This window comes from Ctenocephalides felis, unplaced genomic scaffold (assembly GCF_003426905.1).
Source record: "Ctenocephalides felis isolate EL2017-DRISC unplaced genomic scaffold, ASM342690v1 CF-g0.4_SCAFFOLD_01604, whole genome shotgun sequence".
NCBI classification, from domain to species: Eukaryota; Metazoa; Arthropoda; class Insecta; order Siphonaptera; family Pulicidae; genus Ctenocephalides; species Ctenocephalides felis.
The window spans coordinates 37,959,736-37,979,078 of NW_020537758.1; the positions used below are offsets into that span (position 1 = coordinate 37,959,736).

Below are 19,343 nucleotides of genomic sequence, written 5' to 3' on the forward strand. Positions count from 1 at the left end.
CAGTTTATTATAATAATGTAATATGATCTTTTATGAGTTTTTGGTCTTTCTTACTCATAAGTTTGTTTTTAGTGAAAAGTACTCAATATACTCGATAGTGATAATGAATTAATTAAATTGGATATAATTTTGTTGAATTATTATTTAAAACAATAAATTTATTATTTTATTTTATTGTTTTTATTGTTTAGTTGAATATAGTTGTAGTTGTATATAGATTTTTTTATATTTGTACTAGTAACTTTCAATTTTGTTTACGTTTGTTTAAGATAATAAAAATACCGGTAATTTACCGGTATTCCGGTTTTAAAATGAAAAATTACCAAAATACCGGTATTTAAATTTTCCATCGGTATTGCATTCCCTAGTTGTGATGTATACTTGCCTAAACTTTCTTCAATAGAGTTGGAGTTCAAATCAGCCCAAAATTCCTAATAATTATATTGTATATACTAAATTTTAATATTTATTGTATCTTCTTTCTAGACATGTGGTGTTAGCAGGCCAATATGGCCGCGACAGCCACAGTGACCGCCAGCGCAGCCGCCAGCGCAGTTTCTGGTAATAGCAGTAGCAGCGACGCCACCAGGACGCCGTCCTTAGAGTCGTTGTCAGGTGACTCGTCGCACAGCGGCCGTCACGGTCGCCACATCCAGCACCACATAAGCCAAAGTGGTCACCATTTGCACCATCAAACGAGAGGAGACTCGTTCTCGTTCTCCAGCGATAGTAGTGCTTCACCGCCAAGTTCTGATAGTCTACTGAGCAGAACAGATAATACAATTTTTGATCAAGACAACGGTTCACAGACCAGTACTAGAACTCTTAACGACGACGACGCTATTTTTGACACAAATCAGTTGTTGAAATTAGAAAACTGTAAGTTTATTAATATTTATTTGTAGAAACTTAAAATTGACTCAAACTCTTTGATTGACTTTCAATATGTTATAAAATCTATGTTTCTTTATAAATTGAACTTATACTCTAAGGCAGTGATTCCCAACGTGGGGCGCTCGCAATTTGTAAATTCATGGGGGCAATTTGAAAATTTTGGTGATTTGGATGTAATGTATTATAGTATCGCTGAGACATTTAACAAAAAATGCTTTTTCGGACAGACTAAGGTGTTCCGGTTTGGTCGGGACAGTCCTGGTTTTCAACGTTGCTTTCCTGATGCCGGAATTAAGTTGTTTCTACCGGGTTGACCGACTTTTTAAAAAGTTCAATTTAAATTTACATTTTCCTCATTACTTCATAATAAAATTTCAACTACCCATCATAATATAAAAATGATAAATGCCATAAAATGTTTGTATAAAACTAAATATTATGAAATAGAATGCTGTGAAATTCAAAAATTCTAAGGGTTCCAATAACCCTTTACTAATTATTCTAAACTTACATTTTCAAATTACCAAAAAAATAGGTTCACTGTCAGTAACTATAACTAAAGATATAATTAATTTAAAACAAAGTGATTTTTATGGTATCCTTAAATATTACTAGGTTGGCAACTAAGTGCGGCTTTTACTCTTAGATTGCTTCAAATGAGTTTTTAGATTTCCTGGGATAGTCTAAATGTAGTAAGAAACTAGTCCTGACCATTAAAACCCTTGAATTTAAAAAAAATATGATGGTGTAAAATTTTGCCTGATTCAGTTTTTGATAATAAAAACTAGAAGTTTTATAAACATGGGATAATGCTTCATGGTGGGGCAGGGTCCAAAAAAGGTTGGGAATCACTGATGTAAGGTATAAAAATGTGATAATTACAACAATCGAATTTTCAGACAACTCAAGTAACTTCGATCACTTATTCTCCTCAACGGATTACTCTGTGAAATTCGGCGACCCAACCCAAGATAATCTGTTCAAGTCTCCTAACGATCAAAGCACTACATTCAGGAACTTTTCAAATCATCTTCATAGTCCAGATCAACTGGGTGCTTTAGAGTCTTTGCACAATAAGCAAACTCAGTCGGAATTTACTGGAGATCAGAACGGATACCGTTGCACTGGCTGCAAGAGCCGCGAGTCGAACGCCGTTGGCCATTGTTTGGACTGTTCAAATTACTTGTGCCCGAATTGCGTAATGGCTCACCAATTTATGCATTGCTTTGAAGGACATCGAGTACTCAACGTAGCGGATAGTAAGGACACAACTATCCCAGGAGGTAATTTATAGAATAGGAAGAAGGATCATGTCTGACCTATTTAGATCAAGTAGCCAAATGTCGAATGACTTGATAACTCTTAGATATAATTAAATTTAATATATATGATTGAAATATTCATCTTGCCATTTGGTTTTTTTATTACGTTTCAAATAAACGCAACCATTGAGCAATTTGCAACTGTCAGCTCAGGTGTTTCTCAACGGTATCTTCTTGTTCCTCTACTAATTAATATTTTTATAAACGATATATTTGAAATCATCAGTTATCCTTATCTATTTGCAGATAATCTCAAATTATATCTTAAAATTAACTTAATTGATAACTGCCTAATGTTTTAGTTTCAACTTGACTCATTCCACTCTTAGTGTGTTTATTAGAAACTTGATCTGATCATCTCAATATATAAAATTATTAGTTTTACCCATAAGCGCGTTCCAATACATTTTGATTATAAAACCTCTGACATCTGTATTGATAGATGTGATAAAATATCTGCTTGAACATTTTATTTGACTCTGGTTTATATAACTTTGTTATTTTATGAACATTTACATGATGTATTATATCTATATTATATGTATCACAATTAACTTCCCGTAGGGCAAGTTATAGTAATCGCAAAAAAAATCGAAAATGAAATTTTTTATATATCTTTACGTTTCAAAGGTTTCTGAACATTTTGTCATACCTTAGAAGAAATGGATGTATGTGTGTGTGTATTTGTGTGTGTGCGCGTGTGTGTGTGTGTGCGGATACAAATTTTCGTCGACGATTTCGGGAACACCGATCAACCGATTTAAATAATTAAAAAAACATTCGATTCATATTGATAAGGAGACATTCTGATTAGTTATTGGCAAAGGCAGGTCTAGCCGTTCCGAAGGTACGGGGCAAAAAGTGCCAAAAACGGTAACTCACTTTTTAAGAGAACGGTTTTAATAATTCAAAAAACATTTTACTTGTATTGACAAGATGAAGAATTGATAAAATTTTCATGAAGGCAGGTCAAGCGGTTTCGGAGATATAGAGGAAAAAGTAAAAAAATGATCCATTTGGCGGTCAAAAATGATCATTAGACATATGCACATCAAATTAGCAGATATTTTATAGAGATTTTAACAATAAGTATGCATTTTGTTTGCATTCCTATGGGTTCCGTACCAATGTTTATTCGTTAGACGACGACGCGGCGCTCACGCGCTTTGACTTTTTGTGTCTATGCAGTTAAAGCAGTACGATTGCTTTAAAAAAAGACCAGAATCTCCAAAATATTTCAAAATACACTTTTCTTCAAAAAGACTTTTATTCAAAAAAAGTAAATTTTTGTCAAAAATTTATATTTTCTCAAAAATCTAATTTTTCAGAGTAAATTTTTTTCAAAAATGTTAATCTTTAAAAAAATTTTTTTTTGGTACGGAAAGTTCCAGCAATTTGCCTTAAGGCACTATGCCATGCGCCCAACTAGTTTTTATATTTCTTTTCAAATATGTTTTATTTGTTTTTTGTTATTTTAATTTTGTTATTTTATGAACATTTACATGATATATTATATCTATAATGTATCATAATTGTATTTTTAAATCTTCTTGGAGCTATTCTGTGGGCTATGCGATAAAATAAATAAATAAATAATTAAATTCTAAATTTTATAGGTCCACTATCCGAGAGTTTAAGCGCACTAGGCTCCCGTTTGCTAGGAGCAGCGACCGGTAACGGAACAACCGGCACCTGCCCGCGTCACAAGCAACAGTCATTCACGTTGTTCTGCCAGCCATGCCTGGTTCCCGCCTGCGTAGAATGTGCCAGCAGCGGCGAACATCTTTCCCACGAGATGACCCCGCTCCAAGAAGCAGGTCCCAGGCAACTCGCCGAGTTGCTACGCAGCGCGCAGCAGGCGCGAGACAGGGCGCAGGACATGCGCGCTCATGCTACACGTGCAGAACATGCACAGATGTCCTGTCGGACACAACAACGTAAAGCAGCTGATGAGATTAATGATACCTTCCAATTTTATAGGTTAGTAAAAAAAACGATAACTAGTTGGTATTGGTATTTTGCCTTGAGGCAAGTTACATGAACTTCCCGATGTGTGTAAATAATCGACTTAATCTATAAGAAATAGATTAATTTATGAGTGATTAGAAGTATTCCGAGTGGATTTATTACACATGATTGAAAACGAACAAACTCATTAACTTGGAGTATTTTCTAAAAGCAAATTTTCAAAAATCAGTCATTTTTATAATTCTTGATGGCATGATGATTGTAGTCCAATTTACACAATACTTCTGATCTATAAATTGAAGTGCGATAGCAGATGATAATAATGTAAATAAAACTTCAAATTAAATTACCCATATGCATGTACTCACTATAAGTCTCGAAATAAAACTAGTTGGTTTGGTATTTAGCCTTGAGGCAAATTACATAAACTTCCCGATATGTGTAAATAATCGACTTAATCAATAAAAAATAATTTAATTTATAAGTGATTAAAAGTATTCCGAGTCGACTTATTACACATAATTGAAAACGAATGAACACGTTAATTCGGAGTATTTTCTAAAAGCAAATTTTCAAAAATCAGTCATTTTTATAATTGAACCAGTTTCCGTAAGACTTTAATGCTTTAGTATGTTCACAAAGACCAAGTAATCGTTATACCAAGTAAATAGTCTAATTTTGATTATAACAAAACTACTCATTTTCTCAAACTTTGATGAATTTTTAAAATTAAACTACTTGTCCTAAGGCCGCAATATTTCAGTAAGTTTTATAAGACCGTGATGTATTAGGTTGTCAAATATCTCCCTTCCGCTTTTTTGATCTTGGTTTATAATACAAAAAGGCGGGAGGGAGATATTTGACAACCTATTATATCGTCAAAAGAAGTTCCATAAAAATCGGCTTCAATTTTTTTTCAACAGTTAATTACAAGAAAACGGCTCGGTAGATTTTCACCTAAAACTGATCAGTATCATTCCCAACTAATATCTTTCGAACAGTTTTTGATTTTTTAAAATCAGTTTGGTAGTTTGAGGTTAAATGTGGACGAAAAGCTTAACACTTTTTTTCAAATTACAAAGAAAAGGCTCGGCAGATCGTCTCACAAATCTGACAAACGATAGTCCTTATTGAGATACATCAAATGGCTCTTAAATTTATGGAATCGGTTCAGGCGTTTTTGAGAAAACGTCGATCAAAGGTTTAATTTAGACAAATGCCACGAAAAACGGTACTAATTTTTACAAACTTTGAAGAATTTTCAAAATAAAACGGCTTGTCGTAGGGCCGTAATATTTTAGTATGATCTAGAGGACTATGGTATCTACTGTAAAAATAAAATCATAAAAATCGTCGAAAAAAAAATTTTCACTTTGTTACAAGAAAACGGCCCGGCCGATCTTTACCAAAAACTAATCAGCACGATTCCCAACCAATATCTTTCGAATGAATTTTGAATTTTCAAAATCGATTCAGAACTGCAGGCTAAAATGTGGACGAAAAATTTTCCACTTTTCTGCTATTTACAAAGAAACGGCTTGGCTGACCGTCGCGCAAAATTGATAAACGCTAGTTCTCATCGCGATACATCGAATGGCTTTTAAAATGTCGATTTACGGCAAAAAATCTGTTCACATACACGCACACACACACATACTTTTTCCAAATTTGGTCTCATTCGATTCAGAATGGCTTGAAACGTCGAGAAAACATGAAATTAGCGAGTCAGATTTTTTGATGAAAACATAAACTTCTCCTTCGGGAAGTTAAACAACATTTGTTCAATTAAATCAATTTTATTTAATAGATCTATGTTGGAAGAACGCAAACAAGAATTATTACGTGAACTTGAGTCGGTTTCGGCTTCCAAACAAGCAGCACTTGCTTCGCTTGCTCGCACAGGAAATGAAGCTGCAGATCGCATACAACAAGCATGTGAATTTGTAGACAAGCTTACCAGACGCGCAACTGTTGCAGAAGTTTTGGTGTTTCGAAAACTCCTCGATCAGAAGTTGAACTCGCTTTGTACCGCTGGAGAGTTAGCCATCAGCTCCCCTATCAGTCAGCAAGATCTAGAGTTCGTTTCTAATTATCAAGCTATCCAGGTAATTTATAGAATTTGTTTTAGAACAAGTATTTGGCATGATGAATTTTAAATGCATTAACCTTATTTTATCGAAACACAAATTCTTTTTTTTTTCATTTTTATTATTCATTTTAGGTTGGGGTACGAAATACATTTGGGTACATTCGTTCCACTTCGGACGCTTCAAGTAACAATCAACAGACAGTGAATGTTGGAAATCATACTAAAAAGCTGCCAATTGCTCGTCCCAGTGTGGGCCACACTGCATCATCTTCTTCCGATTCATCATCATGCGCCGGATCTTTGAATGGTAGCTCAGGCTCCCTAAATTCAAATTCTCACCATCAGCAGCACCTGGCTTCTCTGAACGCGCTTAACGCATTGCACAGTGCATCTAATGGACCTTTTTCACAACAGCAAGTACATCAATCAAATAACGGATATGAAAGCAACATTATATCCAAGCGATTTAATACAGCAAATAGTTTGGGGCCATTTTCAACTACTATGACGGATCTCAATCCATACGAAAAATGGTCTAATGGAGGATGCGATAGCGTTTTTTCTGATCATTATACAATAGGTAAATACTTACATTTCAATGATTTGTCATAATAATAATAATTTGGAATGATAATAGTATAATAGGACATTCTAATAATTTTAATAGATTGAATTTGAAGTTGTAATCAAGTACCAAATATTTTAAAATCAATTATTAAGCCACTCTCTTCTTTCTGTGATACATTTTCCAATCATTGCAACTAACTTTATTCTGTTTTTAGGGCCACCAACACCAGGGTCAAACAGCATCCTCAGCTCTGTTGAGCCTACTAACGTCTTAGAACTAACGACAAAACTAATGTCAGCAACTATGTTTCCACCGAAATCTCAAATCAAAAGACAAAAGATGATCTATCATTGCAAATTTGGAGAGTTTGGCGTCATGGAAGGTAACTAACTTCTAACTAAAAATATACTTTTAATTAATTTTTGAAATATTTTCATTAAAATGGTAACATTTTAACCATATTTTTCATTCCATGCAGGTCAATTCACAGAACCAAGTGGTGTGGCTGTAAATGCTCAAAATGATATTCTTGTGGCTGATACAAACAACCACCGTGTGCAGATTTTTGATCGTGAAGGTCGATTTAAATTCCAATTTGGTGAATGTGGTAAAAGAGATGGTCAATTATTGTATCCTAACCGCGTTGCAGCAGTACGTGCTTCTGGAGATATTATTGTAACCGAAAGATCACCTACACATCAGGTAAGAATCAGAATTTAGAATTGTATTTAAATATAGATATACTGGGTTATATTCGACATTTCAATTTCTATTAATATCCAATATATCTTATACCATCAATATAAACAAACGAATGCATTTGCTTAAAACATCTTTTCTTTTCGTTTGTGTCGAATGTCAAACCCCAAATAATATGAATTGTCGCGTATAGAAAATATTATTGGTTGTAAGCTGCTATTAGTTTATAGTACGGTCTTCTTCTAATTTGAATAATAATAATTTATTATTGCAGGTGCAAATCTACAATCAATATGGTCAATTTGTACGCAAATTTGGCGCAGGTATCTTACAGCATCCAAGGGGCGTAACTGTTGACAATAAGGGAAGAATCATTGTTGTCGAATGCAAGGTAAATTATAAGAGAAACTAAAATAAATTTTAATTAACATATTTGTTAATAATTTACTTTAATTAATTATTACAGGTAATGCGCGTGATAATTTTCGACCAAACGGGCAACGTTTTGCAGAAATTTGGTTGCAGTAAGCACTTAGAATTCCCGAATGGTGTTGTCGTCAACGACAAACAAGAAATTTTCATATCCGACAATCGTGCGCATTGCGTAAAAGTGTTCAACTATGAGGGGGTGTACTTGAGACAAATCGGTGGCGAAGGCATCACCAATTACCCCATTGGCGTAGGAATAAATGCCGCCGGAGAGATTCTGATTGCGGACAATCACAACAACTTCAACTTGACTGTATTCACTCAGGATGGTCAATTGGTTTCGGCGCTTGAGAGCAAAGTCAAGCACGCCCAATGTTTTGATGTTGCGCTGATGGACGATGGCAGCGTCGTCTTGGCTAGCAAAGACTACCGACTCTACATCTATAGGTATGATTTACTTATTTATTGATGAAATAATAATTTGATACGTTGTATATTTTTGCTTATACGAGTAAGGGTAACTAATCAAACAACCTACTCTAAAATATAAAACGTAGTTGTGCTTCAGATAATTTACAATGTTATATTATTTTTATAGGTATGTCCAAGTACCACCAATTGGATTATAAACCTAAACAATGATATCAATACTATGAGCAAACTAGTCATCTTTAAATCAAGATATTACTACAAGAATAAAAAGATGTATCTGCTTACATTGTGTAAGATTTCTATATAAAGATATCCAAGAATGAGGTAATATGTTAGAAGTAAGGAAGATGAATTACCGCGATAATCTCTACTTCTGGGTTTACAGACACTGAATCCAGTTCTAAACTTCAAGTGTCTCTTCTTGTTAAATTTTGTATATACGTATTTTTGTATAAAATTACCATTTTTACTATAGTTATTTGATATCGTGTGTTAAATTTATAGTTTTCTAGCTACTATATATCCCCGATATTCTACCTTGCCATATCGATAATCTATGTGCTTATTTCTGTTTCGACTATTTCTGTTGATACATTATGTATTTGGCGATTTTAACCGAAGTTAAATTTATGTTTGGATTTATTCTTGTGTTTGTTTGTTTTGTGTTATTATTGAGTGATTTTTCCAATGAAATTTCATTCTGCTTCACATCGTTCCTTATTATATTTTAAAATATCAAAATTACATATTTTGTGATTTTGTTTAAGAACAATTCTAGTCTTGTCTTATGTCACAGATTTCTTTTGAAATGGAATTGATTCTAGTCGACTAATAATTTATTATATAGTTAAGATACATTTATATTACGATTAAGTATATAATTGCTCTAAAGCGTAATTTTAAGCTTTTACACATGGACTGCTAAAATTGTCTCAGTTCAGAGAAGAACTGAGATAAGTTTTGTTTTTAGCCTATTATCTAAGTTAATACGAAATTAACTTTATAGTTAGTTTGCCAACGTTACGTCACTTGTTTCAGTACAAAATGAATTCACTGTGTTTTTCTGCACTTATTACAATAACATTTGGTACAATTTTTATACTATATTGGCGTGTACAGTTAAGCATGCCAATTTTTTAAAAAAGATAACTCCTTCCTTCTAGCAAAGGAAATGGTAGTTATTTTTTACAAATTAGTTATTTGATAATTGATATCGTTTTGCTATGAAATTATTTTTTACAAATTAAAAATGCACAAATCAAACATTTGTTGAAAAAATTATTTAATTGAGGTTGCATTTAGTGTTATTATTTGAATCTTTCATTGCCAAATGCCTTAGTCCCATACTGCGTCATATGAATTACTTTTTTCTTCTGATAATAATATCAGAAAATATTAATTATTTCAGATGTAAGTATATCAAAAACGACCTTAAAATTTTGCACATCCACTTCTTTGTAGCTTTCCTATTAATGAGATTAAATCCTTATAAAACGTATGTCAATTCACAGTACTTATGAACTTAGCTTGCTCCAAATTGTGTATTTTTATCGGCGTTTTCGAAAGCAAAAATTTGGGAATATTAATTATTAAAACGCAATAAAAATGCTCAATATTTGGTTTAAGTAAACACCATGAAATTTCAAACCTAAAGACTTTAGCTGAGAGTCAATCAAAATTTGTTTTTTATTGTAAATATATAACTGCATAATCATAATTCATAGATATTACTAGGCGTACTTTAATAATTTGATTAGAAACATGGACATAGAATATTGGACCAAGCGTTTACTGCCCTGTCATGATAGAAATATACTAAGAAAAGTGTAGCCAAGATACATACATTTTTTATCAAATTAAAGACAATGTTTTATGGTCACTTGTTCAAAAATTGTTCAATCCTTAGTCAACACTTTTACGCAAGTCCAACAAAAAAGGCAGCAAGTTGACTTTGGTCATTTTCTGTTCTCCTGAGTATATTTCTCTGGGCAGTTGACTCTCAGTCCAATACCTGTCTTTGGAATGATTAGCATCACCAAACACATTAGTGTTACCTGATGTAAGTGTTGCCAACGTTGACGAGATGAGGTTACATATCCATATAAGGCTGTACGAACTTACAAAAAGCTATTAACATTCCAGTCATTACATAATATTATGTGCTATGATGAGATTTCAAAATGTTAGTTATTATATAGTTGTGAATTTGGCAAAGATGTAGTTTTAAGGCATGTTGTTTGTATTTTAGCCTGTAAGACAGAAAATGTTTTTAAAATTTCATCGTTAACTTTAGGACTTAAGATCATCATTCCCACTTTACCGTAAGGGTCTTTGATGCTTTTGAAAAAAAAAGTTTTTGAAATGGATATTAAATTTGGAATTTGATTAATGTTGTTCTTAAAAACAATACAGAGGTTAAAAATACTTTGACGATTAATGTCTGCCAGCCTAATTTCATGGTCAAGACAAATTTACCACATTTTAATTTTTATTAATTCTACTGCATTTTAATTTATATTTTTTTTAGTATTTTCAGAGGCATCAAACACAACGTTTTTAATTTTGGTTGCAGTTTATATCTAGTACGTAAAAATAGTAGAGGAGCTTTTCATGTGGACCAACAAAGTATTTAGTATTTGTTAATAATAAGAATCATCACAAACAATTTTCAAACCAATCGACAACCATACCAAGTAAACTACCGTTTAAATTTTATCATCTATTTTCTTTATTCATATAATTATCAAAAATGATTTATTAATTAGAGTATACTTTATATACCAAGCAAGAGACTTCTTCTGATTTTTAGATTTTTATATTGGGATTCTCATATAAGCACATTTTTGCACAGCTTTTTGCGTAGCTCGTCTCCTTTATAATTTATTTTTAAAGTACTGCTGTTGCACAAGTATACAAATTATTTACTAAGTTATTTCATTCTCACATAATTTCATAAGTACTCAAATTCGTGCCAATTGCACATGCAAAATATTCCAGTCGTAAAGTAGTAGTGAGCAGGTTGTCGTAAAGCCTATATTTTTCATTACCAAAAACAGTGTTATCATATGATCGTTAAATTATCAATATTGACAATTAATTAATCGTGTTAATATGTATTTTTAAAATATTCCAAACTGATTTTACTAGTAATCTATAATAAAAGCGTTAATTTTTGTGAACCAAAGTTGCCATTTTAAGAAAACGTTATTTTTCACGATTTTTATAAAAGTACGTACCAAAATATTATAAACTGTGTTGATTCTCTGATTATAAGAGTTTTATACTCTTGGCCTAATAAATTGTTTATGGTCTTTGCAATGTATATCTTTTGCATAATTATTTTCGAAGTTGCTTCGAGTGATAAAAATGTGGCAACGTCTTTCGCTCAAAAAATTTACAATATTTTTAAATATTACTTAAGACCTTCTCTAAATCTTTACTTGATACCAAAATTTATAATTAGTAAGTTTCAATACCGAATTATTATAAATACTAATGTGTCTTTAAATATAATAATTGAAAGAAAATGTTACACGATATAAGCATCAATAGAATATGTGGTAAACTTGAACAATTAATTTTTTACTACTGCTTGCACAATTCTATTTTTTTACCTTGAAATATTCTTTTGAAAGTTAAAAATAGAACCTAAACTATCAAATAATAAGAGCATACTTATTTTATATGATACCGAAATTTTATGTTTAGTATAGGTAGTAAACAGGGTGAAACCATTAGCTTTTCCATCAAACAAAATTGCCATTCCAACGAAAGTATTTTATATAGCACAATGTTTAATAAGGCTAATAAAAGTTTTATACATACGATTATATTGATTTACACCAAAATATCATCCTTATTTTACCTTGCTCTTGTATTTTAAATTTTTAAATACATTATTAAGCGAAGACGTTGTCAATCGTGCTCTAAATAATCGTCGCTTTATTGGATATATATTTTGCAAATTATAATCTCCGCAGTAAAATGAGTAAAAAAATCAAAATAAAATATTGATGTTATCTTATATAGTACATAAGGTTAAATTTTTGAAACAAGCGCATGACAATTATCCAAAAGTTTATCATAGAGTATATAACTATTGGATCTTTTTAGAATTTAAGATGTGTTGTTCCATTTAAATATTGCCATATTTTTTTTACCAATCATTATTACTTAATCGTAAATATTTATAAATATATATCTAGTCTTAGTCGGTAAGGGTTTTAAGACACTTTTTGACCTTAAGGACCACTAGTTATTAATTATTATTAAGTAATCGTCATTTGAAAATAATGACAACTTGAAAAATTGTGACAAAATATTAACATAATACTACGAGACTTTTAAGTCAATGCGAGTTTTGCCAATGAGTCAAAACTTTTCAAATAGTTGAACCAGATAAATTGGTTACTATTGAGATTTAGCAAATGTTTTGCTAAGCAATAAATATGATATGCATATCAAAAACTTAAAAAGCGCGTTTAAAAAAAATATGACAAAGTTTGAAGACCTCGTGTTCTTCGAAATTGAAGCAATTTGATTACGACTTAAGGAACCGTCCTCGCCCGAAGAAAACGTTACGTTTTAGAAAACGTAATAGATCTAAAAATTTTCTTCATGAAAATGGAAAATAAAAAATTGCGGGTTTTCATAATGAATGCATTATAGCACTAGAAAGCATAAGCATTCATTCAGGCGGTCAAAAATTATCAGACCTTATAAAAATACATATATTTTTAATACAAGCGATTTGCCAAAAAAGGTAAAAATCGATATTGTTATTTATATGTTATGCATAATATCCTATGAAGCACATGTTATCCTGTTAATCTTTAAAAATTTTGTTGGAAATTTTTCCTGTTATAACTTACGTCAAGGGATTAGGATACATCAGTTCAGCACATTTGGAATATGCATGGCGTTCTAAAATGACCAAATCTATTTTCTTAATCATTGCACGTTTTACATAATAAATCACACAATTTTGGAAAAAAATTAAACGCTAATGACGAATTATTTAAGCACAACCAAAGACAAAATTAAGGCACGTACTTCTAAATTGTTCCAAATTAGCAATGTAATATCTCTATTTAGATCAGACTGTGTAAAACGTCAAATCTTCCAATTAAATTAAATTGATGATATTTTATGAATCAATTTATACATTTTTTTCTGGTGATCCTAAAACAAAATTACAATAGACAAACTTCTCATTCAATTTATATTACATTGAACTTCCGTAAAACCAGATAAACCATCAAAATATTCTAACTTTCTCAAAACTCAATCTCATTTATATTTTCCAATGTCAAGTCTCAACAAGAAGCCAAACTAAACTAAATTAACTCTAATATTAGATTGTCAGTCAATTACATAGTGTCTAAGATTTTAGAATCATTAAAGAAAATTCAAAATAAAAATAAAAAAATATAAAAATTGTTATTGTCTGAGAAAAAAAAAACAAAAAAAAATTAATTATTATTCAATGATCATTATCTTTATTGACACATATGATATTTGAAATTACCTTCTTGTACACTTGAGGTAAATGCCTTTGTTTCTGTATGTGATGAAATGAATGATATTTTGGACTAAAAAATGATAATATTTCATGCAGTTATGTTTTTATTAAGACTTCCAATTTTTTGTAAACGTTTTAAAAAAAGTCTTATTATTTATGAAATGTTTTTGATCGATCGTTTTTATATTATAATGCATACGGCCAAATTATCTCTGTTGAGCATTAAAAAAAACTTATTGAATATTAAGTTCAGTCTATATAGAGTAAAAATTACTTCATTTATATCAATTTGATATTTTTCTTAATCTATTAAGAATTTCCAGATTTTTAAAATTATAAACTTGATCTTTGCTTTTTATAAACCTTTAGTTTCTATTATGATCTATAGAGGTTCTACATAATTTGATTTACTTTATTCTTGGTACATAGTTTTATATCTAATTCTATAAAGAAGTATTCAAAAGTTGCAATATTTTTTGGTTTCGCAATATTATTTAAAAACTAGGATAATTTAGTCGTATTATACTAACCGAATCGGATCGATCTCAAATTTAAATAATCAGAGTTTAAAATTATTCTTATTAATGCAATATTTTATTGTTGGTAAATTTTTTATTCCTTACTTTACATTACATGTTTACTTCATTTATTCTGGTTTAATTGTGAAATATATTTCGTCATTTAAAATTTCAAAAAAAGCAAGAACTCACAAATGACGCAAAGTTTTTAGAAAATATATAAAATCTTTGTTTCATTGAACTGTACTGGCGATAAAATAATAAAAATGTTAGAGACCAAAGTATGAAACATGAAGTCAATAAACCCTTAAATCATAGTACTTATCTAATACAAGACACAATTTTGAAAAAATGTTCTCTTTAATATAACATCTAGATTTTAGTCATTTCAATAACTTTAAAATAGTGAGACAATCTTTACCATATTTCAAAAGCCACGCAAAAAACTTAAAAATAAAAATATAACTGTTCCTGTTTTGAAATTTACTAAATGTGTAATAACTCGTAGTGATTAGAATAATTAATTCTATATTAATCGTTAATTCAAGAAAACAGGGCTCGATAGCCTTTTTTAGGGATTAGGGGACCGAATGTTGACATAGATAAGGGCTCATGCTTTATTTTTTAAAAAAATACGATATTTAAATAAAGGCCTACATTTAAAGGTTCAAAAATTTCTTGCATTTTTCCTATAGTTCATCTGATTTTTTTTTAAATAAACATAATCATAAGAATACACAATTATATTTATGACTCTTGTTATTCTTATTATTTTTTTATTTTACTAAAATGCAAGATTTTATTAATAAAACGTTACGTGGCTTTGAAAAGCAAGAAATTAAAAACTGTTTAAATTATTTTTGTATTTCAAACGAACATTGTATTTTTTCAAAGTAATCATGCATATGCGTAAAATTGTCAATTAATAGATAAAGATGATGAGGTAAACGTTCGCATTTCCAAGTAAAAATAAGTTGAAAAGCAATAATATTGTGTGGAAAGGTTGTTTATTCAACATATTTGATTAGGAAGTTATTAGGAATGATTTTTTTCTAATTGAACGCATGGGTTAAAAATAAAACATCAATTACAATGAATCATTTGTGGATAATTTTGTTTGATTTCTGTTAGAGAATGCTTCAAATATGTTGAACAAATACAAAATCTATACGAACAATATTTTGCTAATCAAGTTCTCCAATTAAATATTATTTTTAATATCATTATGATATGCAACATGTTACACTGCAGTGAAATAAAATGGGTTGTGACTTATTGAAAGAGATTTTGACCAAAAAAATACTATGTTTAAACGTTGAAAATATGTAGCAATTATACGTAGATGACCGTGTTAACAAATATATTATATTAATAGTAGGTTACGATAATACTAACATATTGAAAATGAATAATATTGATGTTTTTCCGTGATAATTTATTTTTCTAAAAATGATATGATTGTTTGTTTTTGAACTTTGAATGAAATAATAAAAAAAATGTAATCGTTAATCCGACTCGATGTTCGTTATTGTTGAAAAACTGACATCTACAACATGTTTGATAAGATGAGAAATGTTATTTATGGCATTAATTTATTAAATTAAATTTTATTATGATCCGCGTACTCTTCATGGCTAATCGTTGGCCAAAAATTCGATTTGAAACTATTTAAATTATGTATTTATTCACTTATAATGAACAAGTTGATAAGATTTAAATTTCTACATTCCTTGTAAAATAAAAATTTTGTTTTGTAGGTCCCGCAAGCATTGATGATGGTGTGGATAAGTCGCTAAATGTTTTTCTAATAAATAATGAAAATTTCAACTTGCAAATATTTTTTATCAACAAAATGCTCTGTAGATGTCAGATAAAATGTACTTATGTCGATATTAAAAATATAAAATATGACGCGTCCAATTATAACCCAGCTTTGCCACACACTGTATCGCCAAAACTACTAATTAATATATACTGTTAAATGTGTGTTTTTTAAAATCTCGAATAGCAATTAGGTCCACTTAAACTCGAGGACTATGCCTATTATATTGTTTTATTCCAAAGAATATAAACATAATATTTAAATGTTCAAAAACCTTTCCATAACTTTTTTTACTCTAGTTCTTCAAACTCCAATCATTTTTATTCGGCCAGTCCTCAGAGTTTTACCACTCGTAATTAATAGTATTAATAATAATGCTTGTTTTCTCAGTGTTTCTGCATGTTAAAAAATTAATTATAAAAATTAGCGTAAGATTCGTCGTTACTATTAATATAAACATACTTAGAATCCAAACGAAATGGAAACGAAATTGGGCCATAAACACCTTTGTCGTGCATATCATGATCTGACTGAAAGCAATAATTTGTTATGAGATTATGATATGTGCTATATATGCTTCTGTTAATTACAAAATATTCTGTATCAATTTTTTATAATTTTTGCATATATACACATTCATAACATATTTTACAAAAATATTTGATCAAGAGTGACAAGTAAAGATCCGATGTCTCCATATTTTCACTTTTCTGCAGCATATGATTCTTGCACAATTTAGATTTTTTTGCCCAAAATAGTTAATTTTTATTAATCTTATGTAATGTGAATCAGTTGTTTATTATCAAGCATAAATATTGCTTATAAAAGTAAAATTCTTCCATTAATTGTGTATTTATGTTAAAATTATTTTTGATTGAATTGAACCAACTTTATAACGAGAACTAAGTATAATTCTTCTGCAATAACATCATGTTCCGAGCTTGAGCTTGTATTAATTCTGCTCGTCAGTCTTTAAAAAAATTTATAATTAATACTGTAATCCAGATGAATTATTTAAAACAGACAAAATAAATAAGCTAATACTGTAGTTTGAAAATAATCAAATGCCAAAGCAAAAATGCAACTATCCAATTTAAATTACGCGTTCTTAAAAATTACTAAAAGCTTTCGTGCACGTGCCGACATATTTAATTTACTATTAAATTAAACGGGGAAGATCATTATGATAATTTATGACAAAATATTATATCAATAAATACTTATAATTTTTTAAGTATATTGCTTTAAATGAAATTAATTAGATAAGGACAACTTTTATTTATATTGTTCAATTCGAACAAATAATTTTATATTTATTATTTAAAAAAAAACGTGTCTGCGAATACAGCGTAACGACTGTACCAAACTCATTTACTTAGAAATATATATATATATATATATATATATATATATATAGCCCTGTGCCGACAGGATCATGAGTTCGAACTCCCGCCTGATAACCTGACATCATGCAGTAGCGATTTCACTTCAAAATATGATCAAAAATATGTTTTCAATGGTGCAGTCGAGCTTATCTAATTTTGCAAATTTTTGCTTCAATCTGCGCACATTCCATTGCGTGTAATCTATGTCAATTATCGAGGAACACTAAATGTAATGCGGCATTTTTAAACCACAATATTAATAATTATAATTATCAATCGACTTTTGTGGTTTAAAATTGCACGCAATTTCTGAAATGCTTTACATTATATCTTAAACGAAAAAAGTCAATTAAACATTTTTATAAAATTAAGGTGTTCAACAGTCGTCCTTATTAGGGTTGCTGTTGCATTATTTTTCTATATAACTTTAAATATCAAACAGAAAACAGCGAACGGCGAAAATAATAGATAATGGACAGATGTTTCTTTAGAAGTAATTGTAAATCTTTATGAAAAATGAGTACTAAGTATAAAGATTTTTTCTAAATTTATCTGTTAATTTGCTTTGCTAGAGCAATTATTGTTCGCTGTTTTCGCAAACTGTTATTCGTATGTGCGATACTATTGCTTCTACATTTTAACCAGTTTACCATAAATTCATTAAATTCTGAAATTGCAAATTACATTTTTCCATCCATAAATTTAGATCTACCAGAATGTTTCTGTACAATTTGTATATCGCCTTTAACACTGCTTTATAATATTGTATTTTCACAAACAAACATTTTTATCAATCTCTTTGAATATTCATAATACCGTTGAAATAGTTTTCTAAAAATGTATTAACTATCTAAAAATTACCAAACAAGTTTGAAACAAAACTAGAGAAAAAAAGATTCATAATCATGATCAACCAACAAACTTTATTATTAATCAATATATTGATTAGATTTTTATGTATAGTTACAATTAGATGGTAAATATATTTCCTATTTGCTAATTATTGAAGTGAATTAAAATAATGAAGTGGCGATAGTATCAAATATATGCTGTTATCTATATAAAAGCCTAATCTATAATAAGTCTTCAAACCCCCGAAATTTGCACTTTCTTACTGAAGCACTCTCAAACAGTTATATAATTCGACTTAGTATTTGGATTAAGTAGTTGAGACATATTACCATATTAAAAACTTATGAAGCATTGTATTATTATATTAACTTGTATATTATATATTGTAACGATGGTTGAAATTATTACTAATATTAACTGATTATTAAACATGTATAATGATAAATATTATAATTGATAAAATTTAATGAAGGCTTTGATGTTATTGTAGTAGCCAATGCTTACATTACATAGACATATATTCCATCCCAATATTTTATGGTTTTGAAGCATTTTTGCCATATTTGTTTTAAGACCATGATCGAACACATATATTGATTTGAATAAACCTTTTAACTTTTTAACATATTTTCATTACATCTTTTCAATAGCAAATTAGTTTAAAATATTTAATTATATATTTAATTTATTTTGTTAATGAATGTATCATATTTTTATTTGATTACATTTAATATCATAAGTTGAGTAATATCTTGATTGTGTGTAATATTTAAGTAACAAAATTAATTATTTGTTATTCAACTAAGAATATATTTTTTCAAAGGCGTTGCCTGCTTCGACACAA

General features: G+C 29.7%; 1 protein-coding gene across 1 annotated transcript; it reads left to right on the forward strand.

Moving 5' to 3' along the window:
- Nucleotides 1-509: 509 nt before the first annotated feature.
- Nucleotides 510-8,598, forward strand: LOC113373700 (brain tumor protein-like). Its single transcript, XM_026613980.1, has 10 exons — nt 510-879; nt 1,794-2,177; nt 3,833-4,196; nt 5,992-6,289; nt 6,406-6,853; nt 7,056-7,223; nt 7,320-7,543; nt 7,815-7,931; nt 8,007-8,416; nt 8,568-8,598. Exons 1-10 carry the CDS (start codon nt 510-512, stop codon nt 8,596-8,598), a joined length of 2,814 nt encoding a protein of 937 aa, XP_026469765.1.
- Nucleotides 8,599-19,343: the final 10,745 nt, after the last annotated feature.

Bases quoted from the DNA above. Each gene is read 5' to 3' on its own strand.
- LOC113373700 (XM_026613980.1), top strand. From the start codon at position 510: ATGGCCGCGACAGCCACAGTGACCGCCAGCGCAGCCGCCAGCGCAGTT. The intron at 880-1,793 runs GTAAGTTTATTA...TCGAATTTTCAG, and splicing joins GTTGTTGAAATTAGAAAACT to ACAACTCAAGTAACTTCGAT. The intron at 6,854-7,055 runs GTAAATACTTAC...TTCTGTTTTTAG, and splicing joins TTCTGATCATTATACAATAG to GGCCACCAACACCAGGGTCA.